We start from the raw sequence: 20,302 nt of genomic DNA, 5'->3' as shown, positions 1-20,302 counted from the left end.
TTTATGCTTGCTTGAACTTATGAAGCCGGCACTAAAGTTCTCTCTCTCTGCCCGCAGCTTTCAGCTGTCTGTCCAATAAGGTAGCATTAATGATAAGAGGTCTCACTCCTCCAATCATTTACCCTTCCACAAACACACAGTGACGCAAGCAATCAGAAAAAAGTGGGACATCAGCATTATAGAAGATCTTTGCAGCACCTAAGCAGAGTAATTATTACACAATTATATTATATCCACCTCAGAAAAAATACAGAGGTCTGAACCTCGGGGACATCAGTGTAACTGGCAACTATTTCCACAATCTAAAAACACCATCTGGATCTCTGATCTAATCCATCAAATGTAAATCAGGACGTGTTAACGTGTGAAATACAAGACAACGATGATTTCAGCCAGTGTCCTGTAATGTCCACGCTGGATGTCATTAATTGTACTGTCAAAGTGTAACAAGCTGAAGCAAACAGCAGGTCTGAGTGTGACAACAAGTGGGAGTGGGTCTGTTCTCGATACTTCTGTGGTTATACTTAGATTTAAATTAAAACCATTTTGTGACTTACATCTACTGGACGAGTGTGATAAGACACAGACATGTGATAGATTGAAGTATTGTTGTATTGTTTGTATTCATTTAGTTTTTGGAAAAGAGACTCCTTAGGAAACTAATTTGTAAAAATTGATTTCCACAAATCAGAAAGATTAGTGATCAAGGTTTTTTTCCATTTTTTTTGTTTTTGTAAAGATACATATTTTGTGTTATTACAGTGCTAACAGCACACACAAGTCTATCTTAAAAAATAAAAACATACAGTATTAATAAATACAACTCAGTTTGTTGCCAAATAACTTTTTTTGGATGCAAAATTATTTTGTACACACCATCAACTGATACTGTCTTTTTTCTTAGTTGAATACAATATGCAGGAAAAAAATATAATGATGATAATAATAATAATAGTATGTTTGTCCCAAAGTCTATTGAAACATCAAACAACACACAGTGAAACAATTTTGGCACAACAAACTCTTTAAATTATATAATATCCAAACAGGCACATAAAACAATCTTTCCACATATGCAGCCAGTCCAGCTGATACAGATTTATTTAAAATATCATCTGAATGTGTCTCAGGGGAACACATCAGTGGGCAGCTGGAAGTCCTTGAAAGTGTAGAAGGAAATGTCTCCATAGTCCACCACAGCAAACACAACTGGGGCGTTGCCACTCTGGAGAGCCAGCTGTTTGATGTCCCTCAAGTCTGGCACGGGACCACTAAAACTGAGACACATGCCAAATTAGAATTGGTGCATTACAAGCTGCACAAATGGTGCATGTGTTAATACAAACCAAATGATTCTTAAAAAATAATTAACAGATTATTTACTTGTCGCCTGTCCTATGGAAACACCCCCCAGGCAAGTTTTTGTGTGTTTTAAGTTTTACCTGCACACACACATGCGGGAATAAGGTTTCCCCGGGTTGCTCTTCTTGAAGTCTGCCACCGTATCAGGTTGGTAAACATTGAAACAAATCCTCCACTCATCTGAACGTTTTAACCTAAGTAAACAATGCAGAAGGACATCAATATCTCCTGAATGATGCACTCTCCATCAGAGTACAATGCATCACCCACAGTATATATTTTTTGTGCTGTGAGATGAGCTTGATTTAAAAAAAATCAAATAAAAATAATAAAAAAATATTTTCTTCACCGGTCACTAAGATTTGTTGTTTTTTCATTGTGAAATAAGGATGAAAACACACAAACATTATTTTATTTTATTCATGTGCATACTCTATTACTTCCCTACTGCATATCTGGACATGAACTCAGCAGTAATAAACATGTGATACCTGGATGCTCCCTCAAGCAAATGTGTAGATTTAATCACACTGATTTTATCCAACAGCTCCCCTGGAATAAAGAATCAAAATGAAATACAACTGTTTAGTGCAGGTTAAAATAAACAAACACATTAATGTAAGTGAATTCATTTTATGTGATCTCACCAGTGGAGATTGGTTGTGTTGGATCATGTAATGGGGTGACCTCCGTATTCCACAAATGTGCTGGACGGCCTTCACACTGTTCCTGCCTTCTCACCATCAGCTTCTGATACTCAGCCCAGTTTCTGCACTGCTGAACCTTTAGCAAATGAAAAATGTGATCACAAATAATGCTTTAAAGTAAACCATTATTCCCCAGATAATATTTTCATGTCATTAGATTTTACTGTGTTCAAACCTCTTTGTCGACATCCCTTCCCTGCCTCCTCTTTTCCTCCTCCCTCATCTGCTCCTTTGAGGACATCTTCACCTCCCGCTGGTTAATTTTCTGCCTCCAGGAGGCAACATCACAGACCCCGACAGTAAAACCCCCGGGCAGCAGCAAAGGGTCTGGAGGGTCCAGGCAACCAGAGAGGGTACTGCTGGAGCCCAGATCAGGGAAGGAGATGGCACTGAAGTCCCAGCATGAGGAACCAGTGGTGGAGGCTTGATGTGATTCTCTGTCCCTGGGAATATCTGTCATCCACCAGGTCTGGCCTCTGCTTACATCTGATGAACTTGTGGGGGGAGTCAATGGAGAGGCAGGAAGCTTTTTATCCTCTTCACCTACATGGCTGTATTTATCTTCTACCTCCATTTTCTCAGTGGTGGATTCATCTTGTGCTTCGGCACGACTACAGAGAGAACAAAATGTATGTTTATATAGTCTCTTCTGTTACACCCTGGCAATGTTTACTTTTTATGAGGAGTAAAGTAAAATAAAACTCTGTGAATTCAATCATCATACTCCACAGTGGCAGTCAATACTGTGCCCCAGGTTTACCTAGATGTCAAGCTGGGGCTGGGGCTGCGTTTTCTCTTCAGCTGTCTCCCTGCTTTGTCACGTGACTGAGGTAGGTTCAGCTTCCTCGCATAGGATGATGGTTCAGAGCTGTAAGAAACGTTTTGACAAGATTCATTCTCCTGTGTCATAAGCAACACTTTAATATTAAAACACTATCTTTATTATCTTCTGTTTTATTGCCAGAGTGCACTTCTAATCCTGTGTGAACATAGTGCTGTGTTACCTGGGATCAAATCTGTGCACCACATAGCCGAGTCTCTTCAAATGCCCATACACCTTAGCATTGAAAAACAGTTGTTAGACCGGTCTGATAGTGTGTTACACCTTAAAGAATATGTGTTGGACCAACAGCTGTACCTGATACTGCTGAAGGCCCACTGTGTCTGAGCAGAGAAATCTCTCGTACCCATCCTGGATGGAAAGCGGTAGGTCCTTATAAAACACCTGCAGGTTTCCCTGTTCACATATATTAACAGTGCTTACAGATCACATTGTGTTATAGAGGGACCCATTAATTACAGGTTTTATCTGTCACTCACACACTCCATTAGGTAGAGTGCCTCCTCAGGGAGCAGACACTGCTTGCCATTTGCAGAGAAGCCCATCGTCTGCCAGAACTTTCCCTGTGAACAAACAAAGATCTTGAATTTGTAAGATATTTCAATAAAAATAAACAGAAGTGTTAGAAGCTGCCAGGTTGTCCCGGGGTGTGTAATGACAGTACGTACTGCTGGAGATTGAAGCTCCACAATCTGCTCACTTGGAATCCACAAGGCCTTCACGAGGTTTCCTCTACCATAAAATAAAGGCAGTACAAAAGTATAAAAACAGCAACAAAAAAAGTTTGTAGAACATCTCTTTCAACATAACTGTGGTATTTGTTTGTATTGGCCTGATGAATGTGTGTTCGATATTACTACTTCTGTAATCTCTGGCTAAATTATAAACAGCAGATTATACTTTTGGTACTTTAGTACTGGAATATGGATGGACACTTCATCTACTCACAGCCTCTCCACCCGTTCCTCTGATATGAGGCTCCAGTGTTCATTCAGACTCTGTTCCAGCCGCTGCCGCTGCTCCTCAGAGTTGTCAGGAAAGAACTCTTTCTGTCCTTTGACTGGAATCTTGTGGCTTCTGGACCGAGCTGCAAACAGCTCAGACGGACTGCAATTTTAAATAAAGGCATATAATAGCACAACTGGTTACAGTGCCATCCACTGTACATCATAAGCTCATGACTAACTGCTACAGGACCTTGCCCAGACCTAGTTGAAAACATATACTGAGTTAGGTGGCACCTAATACAGCCCCTCAATTTAACCAAATACCCAGCAGGGGGCGACAGACAGGCAAATACACGTATAAGACATGTTTCTAGTGCACATTTGTAAATAACACACTAAGAAGTTCCCCGAATGTTTTATGTATCAATCTAAGCTATGTGTGCACTGTGCATGTACCTGGGTGAGAACTCCATAACTTTGCTAGCAGTTAGCATAAAAAGAACCACCATGTGCACAACCCCCGTTCGAAAGTTCCAGCAACAATAAAGCGTTAACAAACAACCTCTAGGGGAGAAACATACTACTACCCTGCTGATAGACTTACTGATAATTATCAAATGATAACAAAGCACCTTAATATTTCACTGTAGAATTTCCCCTCGGTGTCTGTCTTATTTTGGTCCGCCATATTGGTCCATCCGCAGTCCTCCTGCTCTGGGTCCTAGTGACCGCCAGGTCAGCGGTTACAAAACATGACCGACAGAGGGCTCACAGTTTTGGATCAATACAGTACATCTATCTAGCTATCTTATAAATGTCCCACTGTCAGCAGGGTGTCAAGCATTTTTTACTTTCTGTGCCAACATTATCTCACCTAAACTTAAACACATTTATAATATATTCTTGATTCTTCTTCTTGTCAACTGGCCATAGTGTGCTGATTTGTCTAAAGTTCAGGTTGTGTGCCCTATGGACACCAATAACATGAAATCTTGTCTAAACACTTGTCTAATCGTAAGCCATTGCATAAGTATTAGTAAATAAAAATCTAAATACTTTTATTTGTATATGGTTTGTGAGGACAGTTTTTGAGTTAGCAGTGACAAAAATTCAAAGCAATATTAATGTTGAAAGTACAAATTTATAAAAGTCAGGACAGCACTATCAATGTTTTTTTTAATATGATCCTGATGAATGTAATATTTTTCAATAAAGAAGCTGAATTCATACTAGGAAAAAAATGGTGTCACTGACATAACCGTATCCAGTGGAAGGGCTCAATCTTGTGTTTTTACCAACATAGCAACTTTTTTACTTTGTACGTTAATGGTTAACTAGCAACTAGAATTATAATTATTTATGCTTCCAAATATATATATATATTTATATATATATAGACGTATTATAGGCTTCATTTTAATTTAACTGCTGTGTCATTCCCGTGAACCTGTACTAAAGGACAGAGGATGGATGGAGAGTGGATGCTGTTCCACCCGTAATACTGAATTAATCTAACGATTAACTGATCGAACAAATGTAATAAAAAACCTTCAGTAGTGTTTCGCAACGCAGGCACGGACGGGGTTCGAACCCGCGATCTTCGGTTTACGAGACCGACGCCTTACCACTTGGCCACCGCGCCTGGTAATATAAAACTTGCGTGTCAAGGGTACTCGAAGACGCCTTCTCCTGGATTTTTTAACAATTTTTGATAGTATTTTAGAGTCGGCGCACAAAATGAATGATGAATTATGTGATATGCTATTGTAAGATGCGATGGGTATGTTTTATTCACTGCATTTTAACAGTAAGTGAAGTCAGTTTGGCGTATCTCAGTTGATGAACACGCGAGAGGACAGAGAGAGCACACCCGGAAGTAGTATCTCACAGCAGATGGGATTTCAATCTTTCCTTGAAACATAACAGCTGCAGAGGCAATACGATGATGTGAAGGTCGCATGTACATACACGGGATGGTGGAAGGATTGTCCGCACCTCGTGAACTGCAGAAGTAGCTAATGCTGTAAGTATTTACGTCCAGTGAAAAGTCAGAGCTTGCTAGTTTAGAGGGGACAAGCCCATAGCTAAAGCATTAGCATGCTAGCATATTATCTGTATACATGATAACTGTGTTCTTTGCTTTTTGCATGTTGTATACATTTAAAATAGTTTCAGAAAATAAATCAATAAGGTGGCAGTTGTGAATAATGTACAGAATTGTGCAATGTTGCACAACAATCTCAACGTATTGTATGCAGTCTTAAAGTCTCCAACAGATAATACAGTGCCACTCTGTAGATAGATCAACAATCATAAACATGTACATTGGCAGATTCATGCTGTTTTAAATAAGAAAGTCTGTAGACCGTAAGAACTATGTAGTTCTCAGTGCTGGGTGGAGTTTCACTGTGAGGATCTTGCTCTTCTGTTTTTGTCAGGAACTGATATATGCATTTAACATATGTAATTATATATATATATATCTATATATATATATATAGATAGATATATATATACAGGTTTGGATTGTGTGTATATATACACAATTCAAACCTGGTTGGAAATTTCCATTTTCATTTCAGAATACCGACATTGTTGACCTGTTTTTAAAATTTGTAAAATTCTTCCAGTCTTTCCAGTCCAACCTGTCTGACCTTCAGCTGAGCCTTCCTGCCCGCATCACTATGCCTCTGGTGGTAGATGCTGTGTGGGTGCTGTGGAGCATTGGGGCTGGCATCTATGACTACTTCCACACCAGTGCCATGGAGGAGAGGATCCACACACTGGAGAACGTACTCTCTATACATCAATTTGTGATTGCGGGCCTGTCCGCAGGCCTCATCCTGCTCATGACGTACATACTTTTGAGAAAACACTAAAGCCTTGTAGTTCTGAGCGTTTCTGTTCCACAGTAGCTTAAATCCTGATGTTGGATCAGAGTGACAGTTTTGCTAAATCAATTGATCCAGCATGTTTTAAAAAAATGACAGAATGTCCCACATGAAGTCAGATGCACCAATGGGAATATGAAAGCAAGCTACAAAAACAACATGTTTGGTACTTTTTGACCCCGTTCAGACTGGGAAAAGTCAATCCAGCTAGAGTGGGATTGAATCCGGATAGCTTTTAAGCCAGACAGGGTGCACACAGTGTGGTGTGGTTTCTTTCATTTTGTTCATTCTTTTTTTTTCGGTCCAAAACACAGTTTATTCCTTTGTAGCCATGTGAAAAATAAACTCTGTGCAAAGCTTTCATAGTTTGACGGATGTTTACAGGCGGCTTTTGTACGCAACCCGGATACTGTCCCTGACCCTGAAGTATGCCGTCGCTACCAGGATTTGCTAGCCACATTTGCGTTCAGACTTTAGCCAGATTTCAGCGAATCCAGCTAGATCCACCTCCTCTGAAATCAATCCAGCTTTAACTGGATTTGTGCTGTTCAGATTGAGAAAAAATGGATTACACACGTCTGAGCGGGGTCGTAGGGTCATGGGTGTTTGGTCGGCCTCCCTGTCTGTTGCTGTTTTTAAATGTTAAACCAGACTGAAACCGTCCATTAACCGTTGTCCATTTTCAAAATGATTACAGCTTCTCAAGCCAACTTTGCACTTTTTTGCCAAACTTGAAGGAAAAACCCCCTGAGCTTCTGCCATTTACTTTAAAACACAGAGAGGTCCAGCTTTAGGTTACGTTTTACTTATTACTGGGTAATACAATAGTGACGCTAAAAAATAATCACTGTGTTCCTTACTTTTAATATGATACTGGGTCATACAAATTTGGATTCAATACATAAACCATCATGTATCAGATGCCTGTATTAGGTTACAAAGCTGGTCTGGTGTTGCACTGTAGTCAAAGCAAAGATTACCGTCAAAGGATAAGGGGAATAAACACCGCAAACACTGGGTATTAATGCATCCTGTATGTGTTTTTATTTTAGGAGAAGCAAGGTAAAGGTTTGTGTATTTATTTAGTGTTTCTAATGCTCAAATGTAGGTTGTGTGTGTTTAATTAATCCAAATTTTTCTCAGCCTGTTTCAAGTCTGTTAATCAAGTACTGATTGAATACATGCATTACTGTTCCTGCTTTTTTCAGGTGTTGTACTGTATACATAAATGTATATTTTACTAAGCCAAACCACTACCATGGATACAATAAAAGGGAATATGTTTGAATCAGAAATTAAGTTCCAAGCTGTTCTTCTTCATAATTGTTCCTGTGCAACTGGTGTTTTTTTTTACTGACGTGTTAAATTCAAAACGGCAAGAAAGTTCTGCATTGTTTCTCTTTTATAAATTAGAGATGGCTGTTGAGATTATCAGACTGGCTTTAACTCAAGATGGAAATGGAATGGCAATGTGGCCTTATTGCTGCAGGACTAGTCAGTATGTAAATGTTAGCGTAGCTTCTATGCCGTCTACAGAGGAGGCTCCTACAACAACAAGTATTTACCACAGTGGCATCGTGCCTCCCAAAAGTAAGGGGGGGACACAAGACATTTTCCCATTAAACATGTCCTTTATAGAGCCACTGTCACAGTCTGGCTTTTTGCTTGTAAATGATTCAAACAACTCTTGCTGTAATAAAGATTCCTCATGTTATTATAAGTTGGTTATTTGTCCTTTAAAGTATTAAATTACTTCAATGAAAATCTAAATAGGAACAACAATAAGTGGAAATTTTGCATTTAAACATGAAATGATGTGTGTGTGTGGCTTTCTAAGAGCTTCAAGTGTTTGTTGCACATTAGTGAAATGACTGGTTAATTAAACCCACACATATTGATTAAGTTTTTTTAGATAATATTGATTTGTGAATTAATTTAAATTACAGCAGCAGAATTAGAATGTTGGCGTTCTATTATGACACATCAAAGCCTGTGAGTGTGTCACATAGAGCTGCAGAGAGCTCCAAAGCTCATTCCAGCTTCAGCCTTCAGAGAGGTAAGAACAATTTTCAGCAGCTAAAACTTTTAATTCCAGGCAAAGCTGGGAGAGCTGAAAACTTGCAATCTGCAGTGCCGATGGACTGGTAGACTGGGGTGGTGGTCCCTCTTTTCAAGAAGGGGGACCGGAGAGTGTGCTCCAATTATAGGGGATCACACTCCTCAGCCTCCCTGGAAAAGTCTATACCAGGGTACTAGAGAGGAGAATTCTGCCTATAGTCGAACTTCGGATCCAGTAGGAACAATGCGGTTTTCGTCCTGGCTGCAGAACACGGGACCAGCTCTACACCCTCTGAAGAGTGCTGGAGGGTTCATGGGAGTTCGCCAAACCAGTCCACATGTGTTGTGTGGATTTGGAGAAGGCGTTCGACCATGTCCCTCATGGCATTTTGTGGGAGGTCCTTCAGTATGGGGTCCGAGGCCCTCTTTTAAGAGTGGTCTGGTCCCTGTATGACCAGATCAGGAGTTTGGTTTGCATTGCCGGCAGTAAGTCAGACATTTTCCCAGTGCATGCTGGACTCCGGAAGGGCTGCCCTTTGTCACCGGTTCTGTTGATCATTTTTATGGACAGAATTTTAAGGGGCCGGAGGGAGTCTGGAATTTGTGTATCTCGGTGTCTTGTTCAAGGTGAGGGAAAAATGGAGCAGGAGATGGACAGGCGGATTGGTGCAGCTTCCGCAGTAATGCGGTAGCTGTACTGGTCCATCATGGTGATGATTTACTGGTCAATCTATGTTCCTACCCTCACCTATGGTCATGAGGTTTGAGTAGTGACCAAAAGAACAAGATCAGAATTAGTTTTTGTCAAAGGGTGGCTGGGCGCTCCCTTAGAGATAGGGTAAGGAGGTCGGTCACCCGAGAGGAGTCAGCTGAGGTAGTGTTTCGGACGCTGGTGAGGTGTTGCAGGCATGTCCCACCGGGAGGAGACCCCGGGGAAGACCCAGGACGAAGTGGAGAGACTATGTGTCTCAGCTGGCCTGGGAACGACTCGGGATCCCCCTGGAGAAGCTGGAGGAGGTGTCCGGTGAGAGGGAAGTCTGGATGTGCCTGTTTAGACTGCTGCCCCGTGACCCGACCCCTGATAAGCAGTTGGAAGATAGATTGATGGATGGATGGATGGTTAGTAGTTGTGTGCTGCCTCTGTGCCAGTCAGTTATCTCCAAGCATCAGCAGAATACCCAAAGAGGCCTCAGAAGGCAGCAGCTCCTTCACAAGGAGCTCTGATCCAACCTGCAGAAGTGTACACTGGACTGGCTGCATCTCAACAATAGGGTTAGTTCAGGACACCGCCACTCAGCTTAAGCTCATTGTTTTTGGAGGGGGGAGCAGCCAAAATGAGCCTGAAGGCCCGGAAAGGCACTTCTGTGTCCAGATAGAACCAGGGAGTTCCATCTGGACACAAAGCAGGCTCTGTGTCTCGTTGGAAACACAGAGACTCTCCTGCGTCTCATTGGAGACATTCTCTTCTGTCTCCACTAAGACGTAGGAGAGTCAGTTCTATTGTCTCTGGCTGTTAGAGGACGCAGCCAGGAGGCTGCAAGTCTGACGGCATGAGAGCAGAGCTGGTCTGAATTGACCCGAGGTGAGGCAAACCACTCTAGCTGAGTGGCGACGCCCTGCTTTAATCTTCTCTATGTAAGATGACCTGGATGACCGAGAATCTTCATCAACAAATGGATGATGAAGCACAAAAACCAAGAACACATGGAAGCTGCTGTAACGTGAGAACAGACAGAGAGCTTAGAGAGCTGCTTTGGTTGTGCACTCAAGAAGGAATCATGATTTTGAGGTGATTTGACTACATCAGTTCTAAATGTTCTCTGTGGTTCAATGAACTTTTACTACAATAATGTTGCTGTTGTTAACAAATACACAAGTTTAATAGGTAAGGGGGAGTGGGGCATAAAGAGGAAAGGCTTTACTATAACGTTTGGATAAATCACTGTAAGTTTAATGGAACTTAATGAAGTCTTAACTCACAATGAAAGAAATGAGAAACTAGCAGGAGAAATGCAAATACCGGTAGGTGTTAGGTTTAAGTTCTGGAAAAACCCAAATTCAGACAGACCAATGAAATGAAAAGAAAACTAACAAAGTATTAAACAAAAGATCGAAGGAACAAAACCTGGACAAAGTGCATGCTGAAGACACTGGAGACACAGGACAAGACAGGACAAACTCACAAAGGGGAGCACAAGACTTAAATACACAATGATCATGACATTAGTCATAATTAAAATAAAATAAACATGCTGCAGAAATGTTTGGTTTAATAGAGGAAATCAAAAATAAATTGTGCTGTCCCACACGCTTAACTGAAGAAATTATTTCCTTCTAATATCTTTCAGCCATACGGACAGCGTCAGTGTCATATCAAACACTTATATATTTTTAAATAAATAGGACAGAATTAAAATAATTATTAACTTTCAGTTGTCACCTGATTTAAATAACTATTTTTATGTCTTAGGCTGAATTGTAAATATTTAGCAACATATCTAAATTGAGCTCTGCTTGATCGTCTACTTAAAACAAACAAAAAACGTACATTTGTGGTCTTGAAATGAACTGGCCTGATATTCAGCAGGCGGCAAACGTGCCTCCGTCTGCTTCCAATTCATACAATGAGACCGGTCAGCATTGCCACCAATGAGAGGTCAACTTTATCCCAACAAGCATGGTGATTGGTTGCTGCTAGTCGAAGGCGGGATCTTTTAATATAAGTCATAGTGGAAGCCGCAACGTTCATGGTCAAGTTATTTAAGATGGGCGGATGTTATGGTAATTGTGCCATCAAAATAAAAGCATGCAACTCATATATCTCATATTTTTAGAGATACACGTGTTTCATATAGGACGTGTTTGCTTGGAAACGTACTCTTATTTCCGAAATTATGACCTTTTTCAAATGTAAAGATTAAGGAAACGGGTGTTTATTGCTTTCCATTTAAGTCGAATTTATGTTGAAAATACAGACCGGATTGTCCGTGTGTATTTTGTTTTCTTTCCGGCGCCGCTAACACAAGTTGCCAACTAGCGGTAGGCTACAAATAACGTTAGTGTTGTTTAAGTAATGTCATGTAAACCACTCAAACCTAGACATAATATGTTTGCTCGGTTGCCGTTTATCAGCAGCTTTGAAGTTTCAAATTGGTGAAGTCGGAGGGCCGGACGCTGCTAGCCGGTTAGCACAGAGTATTTGCTAGCTGGCTAAGGAAGTTAGCCAGTTAGCTAGCGATTCGCGTCAGCCTGCCGGAGGCTGTTCTCTTGTTTCGCGCATTTCAAGCCAGATCCCGTAACTGTTAAACCTCCTCTGAAACCATAACGTTGTACTGTTGATTCATCGATGTTGAATATAAAAGATAAAAGCGTCTACAATACGTCAAGAAGATGAGGAATCAACTGTGTCTCTCCTGATCGGCTGGTTTTCTGCCAGCGCTGCTCTTTTGTTTTGACAAAGGAAAAGGACCTGAATTTCTTTTTTTACCCACTTAACATTTGGTTGTGGGGCAGCTTCTTTAACCCTTTATTTAAAATTTGAAAATGCCCCCACATAAGCAGAGCTCCTCAGGTGGAAGTCACCCAGTGGGTTTTGGTTCTGGAGGAAAAGCAAACGGGATGTACCAGTCGTCCTCCGCTGTGATGGCTGCAGCCAAGAAGCCCAACATGCAACTTGTTCAAGCCGACCATGAGTTGTTCCTGCAGGCCTTCGAGAGTGAGTTCCTGTTGCATATTTACAGATATCAGTCTTCGAGTTATTTTGAGGTCACAGGAAGCTCTATACTGGCCACGGGGCTGCATAGCTGGAGTAACAGATCACTTTACAGCTGTAGAGTTGACCTGGTATCTATGCTTAAATGATCACGGACAAGCCAAGACAGTACTGAACACTATGAATTGAACTTGTGTCCATTAATTATATATTATAGAAGTGACATACTTTTACATGTAGATACACATTGTTTCAATCTTAGCGGCGTTAGGAGATAAAAGCATTTTTTCATTTAGTGATGTGTTTAAATGCGAAGCAACACAGGAGTACAATCAGTTTATCCAGTATTTATATTTTTTAGGTAGATTTTATAATCTACAAGATGTCACAGGCAGATTAACTTAAAGTTACCTGACCAAAAACTGGTGCTTTTGCCTGAGCTGTCAAATGGTAGCGAAAAGAAACTTAAAAAGAAACAAAGGTTTTGTGATTTTAAAAAGATTACTGACAGTATGTGTAGTCAGTGAATGAATGATTGTTTTACCGCAGGGTATACTCGGCTCAACATGCTTTTTGTTTGACTTGATGTTAAAGATTCATATTTCTCTTTAACTGACAGTGATATATAGTGCTAATGATGCAGCTGTATGTTTATTTGCAGAACCAACCCAAATCTACCGGTTCCTCCGCACACGAAACTTGATTGCTGTGAGTGTTTCCTTTCTTTGAAAGCAGCCACATGTTTCTCTTGACCATTTCTGATAAGAGGAAACCTTTCCGTACCTCATGCCATGCAGGCATGAAAGAGTAACTGGTTTCCCCCTTTTCTGTTACATTTCAGCCAATATTCTTGCACAGGACGCTCACCTATATGTCCCACAGAAACTCAAGGAATAATGTCAAAAGGTAAAACTTTCATTTAAGGACTCACAGATATTGTGTGTGTGTGTCTGAATGACTGAAGATTGGTGTTAAGTAGTTACCTCTTAGAAAGCAGGCCAAGTGTTATCATGAGTAAACGTTAACCGACATGTTGGCTGCTGTAGGTGGAGGCTGCCTACATCAGTTAAAGCTAAGATATGAGAGGCATTTTCAGTTAAGCTGCTTTGCATACAGACGCTGCAAAAGAAAAAAAGATCCTGCTGATACACAGGCTGCTTGTGGTTGTCTCTACTGAAGGGGTGGTTTAACATAAAGACGCTCAACAGGTGGTTGTGTGTGTGTTTTTTTGTGTCAAATGACTGACATCATTGTATGGATATCAAAACTTATAATGTGTTACACGATTGTGTAACGTAATTGTTAAGCATTGCCATAGATCAGTCCCTATTTAGTCATGCGCTCTACACGCATTTGGTACTTTCCTTCTTTTAATAGCTTTTATTTGTTGCTCTGGACTAGTTAGGCAGTAAAATTGGCAACTGTAAAATCAAGTGTTTTCATGGTGTGAGGTTGAAGTTGTGAGCTGTGACATGTTGGCTACGGCTTAGTTCAGTTTCACCTTGTGTTCTATTTGTGCATGCTCTAGTCACATGAAATGTTTGTGATATGGGATGGATGCCCTGTGACTAATTTTTCACCAGTTTTACCAGTAACTGTTCTTAAAGCGTGGAAAACAATGAATTAAAATGACAAAGGGAATGAATTTGATAGATGACATTAAGAGTCCATTTATATTGTCAGAAACCATTTTAAAAAATGGTAATTACGGTATGTAGTGTGTGTCACAAGCCAAATTTTCAGTATCTTTATAAACCTTTGTGACCTAAATTTGTTGTGTGTGACAGAACAAATGACTGAGCAACTTCTCTCTTGTCACCTCTTTGAAAGATCATAGCCTATTCCATTCTTATTGGTATTTCTCAACTGTAAGCAAATTAAAGCAAAATGTACCCAGTCAGCAGCACGTTGAAGCAGCTTTCCTTTTGAACTAAACAGACTAAACAGAAGTAAAAAGCAGCACACTGATGTGCTGTTTCTGCAGTTAAAGTTGAGCGAGCAGACCCTCTATGCAGTGGCCTCTTTAAAATGATTAATAGGGCTGCATTTTGGTTTTTCATTCAATCTGAACATAGTCTAAAAATGTAAAAGGTTCTTTTCTGAGTCCTGTAGAGCCTCACAGGTGTTTTCAGTTACTTTGGCTCATTAGACTCCTGCTCAGGTTGGACAGAACTTAGATTTATGTGAGGTCACCAGACTCTGTGTACTAATGGGTGCACTCTAACCGCCACACCGTCTATTTAAGCCAGGTGGGCACACTGACTTGACAGCTGCACCAAGTTAAAGAAATAGTCTGTGTACTAACACTAATAAATAATACAGATACAGTTGATTTGTCTGAGAGAAAAGTGACCTTCAAAATAATAGTTAAAGAAGACATGTTTAGAGTGTGAACCTTATGTAACTACTGAAGAAATTAATTTGCCTCTTACCAACAGTATGTGTTGACAGACATCTGCTTGTATGATTGCTAACTGCTGCTGTTTGTCTGCATATACAGGAAAAACTTCAAGGTTGACAATATGCTGTTTAAAGTAGAAAAGATGAGAGGGGAACAGGAGACTCACAGGTATGTCCAGAAAGAATTTGGCACATGTTTGCTGATGTTGCCTCTGTGGACACATAAAGCCCTGCTTTCTTTTTAACAGCGCTTCTCGAACACACTACATGTTGCATATTTGATCAAACATAATGACACTTAAAACACTGAAGGGCTCTTCTGTTTTTTTCACAGCTTGGCCTCTAATCTGCAGCTCACCTTTACTGGCTTCTTTCATAAAGCTGGTAGGTTTGTCTTTCTCTGCGGTTTGTCCGATGTTACTTTTTGGAGGCTTTCCATTCACTTCGGTGTGTTTTTGTTTCTTCAGGAAAACCATCTCAGGACAGCGAGAATGAGCAGAACTCTGTATCTCTAGAGGTGCTGCTGGTCAAAGTCTGCCATAAGAAGAGGAAGGTGTGTTATCATTCACTTGGTACATCAATCAGTTTTTAGATGACTTTCATCAAAAAGCATGGTCATTTCTTAGTTTTACACAATTTATAGCTGAAAAATAATACATCTAAAATGTATGTTCCCAACTAGGATGTTAGCTGTCCAGTAAAGCAGGTCCCCACAGGGAAGAAGCAGGTTCCTCTGAACCCAGACACAAGCACTGGGGTCCAGGCCAAGACGGGCTCCTTTCCCTCCTTGCTGGTTCCCAGTAGTGAGTTTGAGCCCAGCAACTCTCACATGGTCAAGTCTTACTCACTGCTCTTCAGAGTATCAAGACCCGGATGTCCTCGACCACAAATAAATGGCCTGACCAATGGAGAGAATCATCCCAGCAAAGGTTAGCAAAGCACTGGCTGTTGGCCACATAGTTGGCTGCTGGTCATGTTTTTTTTTTAAAGATAGTTTAAAGAGCGGAAATACAACAATTTGTGCATTTTACACACGCAAAGGTGGCTTAAAGAAGAGGGTCTTCTGAGCAGCATTACAGCAAGATGTTTATGTGAAAGTGACCATTGTCATGGGACGCTCATGGTTATATGATTTCCATGGACATCCAACATTTTAAGAAAGACAGTAATTAATTTCGGTTGCATGACTAAAATTTTACACACAATTCTACACAAAGTCTTTAGTCTTGCGCAGAAGAAAAACACCTGTCTGTATTTTAGATTTTTCAGAGGAAGCGGTGAACAGGAAGAGGAGGAGCTCCTCTCTCAGGGAGGAGGGAGAAACCACATTTGTGGCTCAGATGACTGTCTTTGATAAAAACAGGTAGACATGCTCACATGTTTAAGAAACACAGGAAGTGTCATATTCACACTATTATGGAAAAGTGAGAAAAAGGTTTTGTGTGTATGTGCAGACGTCTGCAGTTGTTAGATGGGGAGTATGAGGTGTCCATGCAAGAGATGGAGGAGTGCACTGTCAGTAAGAAGAGGGCTACCTGGGAGACCATCCTGGATGGAAAGGTGTGTATTGAAAAAAACTGCAAAATATTCCAAGTAAATTTGCAGTTTACAGTATTTCCACAAAACCATGCTGTGAAATCGTTTTGTGTGATAACAAAAAAAACAACACATTCGTTTAGATTCACCTTTAGTCTGGTGTAGTAAAACCATCGGTCTTTCTGCAGCATTTGCCTCCATTTGAGAGCTTTTCTCAGGGTCCGACACTGCAGTTCGCTCTGCGCTGGACCAACGACTCCTCTGATCGTTCCACTGCACCTGTAGCCAAACCTCTGGCCACCAGGAACTCTGAGACCAACCAGGACAGCAGACCCAGCACCCTGAGGGCCACACACACACTGGGTTAGCAAAACAAACAAATTAGGCATAAACCTATACTGTATTATTGATCAGGCAGCAATGATTAATATGTGTTGTTGTACTGCAGCTGTCAAAGAATCCATAAATGCAGATATACAAACCAGAAGAGAACAAATCGCTGCTGAACCTCGACAGAAACTACGAATCTTTTACCAGGTCAGAGTCTCACCTCACATCTTCACTTGCTAGAAACTGTACTTCAGGCTAAATGTAAACAAAGCCCAGAACATTGAGGATCAAACAATCTTGAATGGTCCCGTTATAAATATCGTCTTATTCACTTAAACGCTGAGGATATATTGATTTATTGTCTCTGCTTCTTCCCCCCTCTCTAGTTCCAATACAACCATAACACACGGCAGCAGACTGAGGCTAGAGATGACGTCCACTGTCCTTGGTGCACTCTCAACTGCCGGAAGCTGTACAGTCTGCTCAAACACCTCAAACTGTCGCACTCCCGCTTCATCTTCAACTATGTGGTGAGAATAGCAACAAGATAACTTTATGAGTGAGGGTAGAATAAGGAAAATTAGTATTACATTCACTTGTGTACCTTAAAAACTTTGTGTTCGTCAGTTTGACATTTGTATTACATTTATTGTCTTTATGGTCTTCGTCAGCCTCATCCTAAAGGAGCAAAGATCGAGGTCTCCATCAATGAGTGTTACGATGGTTCCTATGCAGGAAACCCTCAGGACATCCACAGCCAGCCAGGCTTCGCCTTCAGCAGAAACGGCCCGGTCAAAAGGACCGCTGTCACCCACATCCTGGTTTGCAGGTATCACTGACATTCCCTCTCATATTTTATCTTATTTTTTTTATGGTGCCAGAAATTTCTCTGCCATCTTCTCTTCTCAGACCCAAGAGAACAAAGCCAAGTCTCTCTGAGTTTTTGGAGTTAGAGGATGGAGAAAGGGAGCAACAGCGGACGTACATCAGTGGACACAATCGCCTCTACTTCCACAGTGACAGCTGCGTACCGCTAAGGCCTCAAGAGATGGAAGTGGACAGCGAAGATGAAAGAGATCCTGACTGGCTCAAAGAGAAGACGGTTACGGTTAGTTACAGCTGAATGAATTGAGCTGATCATATTGGGTTTTTTTGCTGAAAATATACAGTGATTAGATACATTTGCATAGGTTTACATTGTATGTAAAACATATCTTTTTTTGTTACTTGACCCACAACAAAAACTAAAGGCTACATCTGAGCCACACAACACAAAGACAGTAACCCTGTCTAACGCTGACTACTCTCACTGCAGCAAATCGAGGAGTTCACTGACGTGAACGAGGGAGAGAAGGAGATCATGAAGCTGTGGAATCTGCACGTCATGAAGCATGGGTGTGTATTTGTAGCATACCTATAGTGTTCATTTTGCTTACCACAGAGCACAAAGCGTTTGTCTGGAGAAAATGTTGAATCTGTCTTGATGAAACTTCTATTTTCTGACTTCAGCTCTTAAATAAAAAAAAAAAAAAAAAACCCAGAAGACACCCGGCGTGTTCATATTTGGTTTAGATGTTTATATTTATCTGTTTTCCTTCCAGCTTCATTGCAGACAACCAGATGAACGAGGCCTGCCTGCTGTTTGCCGAGCGTCACGACACCCTTATAATCAAACAAAACTTGTGCCGCAACTTCCTACTGCACCTGATCAGCATGCATGACTTCAACCTGATCAGCACGCTGACCATCGACCAAGCCATGGCCCGGCTCCGCCTCATCCAGAGCCAGACCAATCAGAAAAACAGAGACAGGGAGGACGAGGAGGAGGAAGAGGAGGAGGACTGGGAAACAGCTGTGGAGTCCCAGCCAGAGCTAGACCCTGATCCTGATCTAGATCCTTCTGATTACAAAGCCTGTAAAGATCAGACTACAAACGGCTGCCCAGAGAATCCAGACCAGTTGGATCAGGGGAGGAGAGGAGCGGAGATTGAAAAACTGCACACCAAGCAGAAACTGCCCGGGTGTGACTTGGTCTTAAAATGACGGTTCCATCATAGAAGGTCTCCAAACAGGACTTTCATTTGGGAAAAGTAATGCCGAAAGCCAGAATTGACAAAAAGGCGACAGACAAACAGGTGTTCACCACAAACACAGGTTACTGCAGGGATCATTTTTCAAAGGCGGGTGACATCGTAAACAAAAGGACCTTTAATTATCTTGAGTAAGTTGTTTGGGATTTTTTCCACACAAGACAGTTTAGAGGTGTGTGTTGTTTTAGAACTTGTCAATGTTTAAAAAAAGAAACTTGAAGCTTTGAATCTTCATTACTTGCTTATTTTTCCATGTTGTGTCCTGATTCTGTACATTTATCAGATTCAGAGGTGCTCTAGTTTCTGCATTATTTCTAGCTTATCAAGTTCATTAACTTCAAAACTATAGAGTGAACACAAATACAGCCCTGATTCTGAAAGTCAGTTTCTGGGTAGAAGAAGAAGGTGGTAATCAGATTTTCTGACTTTCTGCTCCACATCCATTGTCTCATACTGAGGGTGTCTATGTTTATGAACACCTCTAGCATGGTTTCCTAGAAGTGGTGGATTTATCTGTGCTGTTTTTCATTTATAGTGATTCTACATTCCTGTGGTTACACTGTGTTTTTTGCTCTCTGGATGTGCCATGTTATTAATTTTGTGTTCACTCCATAGTTTTAGTCTTCCTCAGCGTGAAGCACCAATCAATGACCCTCAGCTCCACCAAAGGTTTTGTTTTGTAATTGAGTGTAACTGTCACAGGTGTCTGATCAGGTACCCAGGTCTAACTAACAGTACCTGTTCATAATCTCTACATTTAGTTTTTATTGGAACACAACATGAGGACTTGGTGTGCATGCACACACAACACACTTCTTAATGGTGCTAGATGTGTTTAATTCCCAATTAATTGGATGCATCTCTGTACTTATCTTACAACAGTCTCTACTGCCAGCACTCTCACCACTATACTCAACACCAGTATGAATTTATGAAACTGACTTGACTGGTGTTTCACTACAGTGCAGCTCTGCTGAGGCCTGGACAACAAATGAATAAACTATGTACCACTTCACACATTCAAGTGCAGATCTGCAAAAACTGCAACATAAGTGTGACTATTTTTACCTGTCCCTTTAAAAAGATGAAGCTTTGAAGGCCGCGCTCATAATGAAACAACTGTTTGAGTAATTAACCTTGTTCCAGCAGTTGCTGATGTTTAAGCTGTTTATCCAGGTGCTGGTTTTAGTTTCTTTAGAGTGAGAAATTGCTGCTTTTGTTTTAAGACAATATGAACAAAATAATTTAGATTTTTTACAAGCAACTGGTTAGGAGCATTCACTGCATGTTGAAGGAGGCAGAGCTTAAAAAGGACACATCCAGTGGAGATGAACAAGGTGCTTTCTCCTTGTGGCACAGCTGTGCCCACTCACCATGCCTGCTTTGTACATACGACTCTGTGAGATTAGTTGTAAGGAATTAGTTTTG

At 40.9% G+C, this 20,302-nt stretch overlaps 2 protein-coding genes and 1 non-coding gene across 3 annotated transcripts; 1 reads left to right on the top strand and 2 right to left on the bottom strand.

Annotated features, from left to right (window-relative positions):
- Nucleotides 1–899: 899 nt before the first annotated feature.
- tsen54 (TSEN54 tRNA splicing endonuclease subunit) lies at nucleotides 900–4,567 on the bottom strand. Its single transcript, XM_028412464.1, has 12 exons — nucleotides 4,490–4,567; nucleotides 3,859–4,017; nucleotides 3,579–3,642; nucleotides 3,390–3,473; nucleotides 3,208–3,306; nucleotides 3,074–3,126; nucleotides 2,830–2,937; nucleotides 2,245–2,680; nucleotides 2,010–2,145; nucleotides 1,854–1,914; nucleotides 1,443–1,556; nucleotides 900–1,277 (listed from the first exon to the last, which is right to left on the bottom strand). Exons 1-12 carry the CDS (start codon nucleotides 4,543–4,545, stop codon nucleotides 1,127–1,129), a joined length of 1,521 nt encoding a protein of 506 aa, XP_028268265.1. The 5' UTR covers nucleotides 4,546–4,567; the 3' UTR covers nucleotides 900–1,126.
- An 860-nt stretch (nucleotides 4,568–5,427) lies between these two features.
- On the bottom strand, nucleotides 5,428–5,499 carry trnat-cgu (transfer RNA threonine (anticodon CGU)). Its single transcript has one exon. It is a non-coding gene; the product is annotated as a tRNA-Thr (tRNA).
- Nucleotides 5,500–11,825: 6,326 nt separating this feature from the next.
- On the top strand, nucleotides 11,826–19,419 carry LOC114439304 (polycomb protein suz12-B-like). The gene is made up of 16 exons (XM_028411153.1): nucleotides 11,826–12,521; nucleotides 13,180–13,226; nucleotides 13,360–13,424; nucleotides 15,019–15,087; nucleotides 15,253–15,302; nucleotides 15,386–15,471; nucleotides 15,601–15,847; nucleotides 16,179–16,281; nucleotides 16,373–16,478; nucleotides 16,643–16,817; nucleotides 16,903–16,991; nucleotides 17,171–17,314; nucleotides 17,456–17,613; nucleotides 17,694–17,892; nucleotides 18,100–18,179; nucleotides 18,386–19,419. The coding sequence occupies exons 1-16, from the start codon at nucleotides 12,350–12,352 to the stop codon at nucleotides 18,825–18,827; spliced, it is 2,232 nt and encodes a 743-aa protein (XP_028266954.1). The 5' UTR covers nucleotides 11,826–12,349; the 3' UTR covers nucleotides 18,828–19,419.
- The last annotated feature ends 883 nt before the right edge of the window (nucleotides 19,420–20,302 follow it).

This window comes from Parambassis ranga, chromosome 8 (assembly GCF_900634625.1).
Source record: "Parambassis ranga chromosome 8, fParRan2.1, whole genome shotgun sequence".
NCBI classification, from domain to species: Eukaryota; Metazoa; Chordata; class Actinopteri; family Ambassidae; genus Parambassis; species Parambassis ranga.
This window is presented reverse-complemented; position numbering and strand designations above follow the sequence as displayed.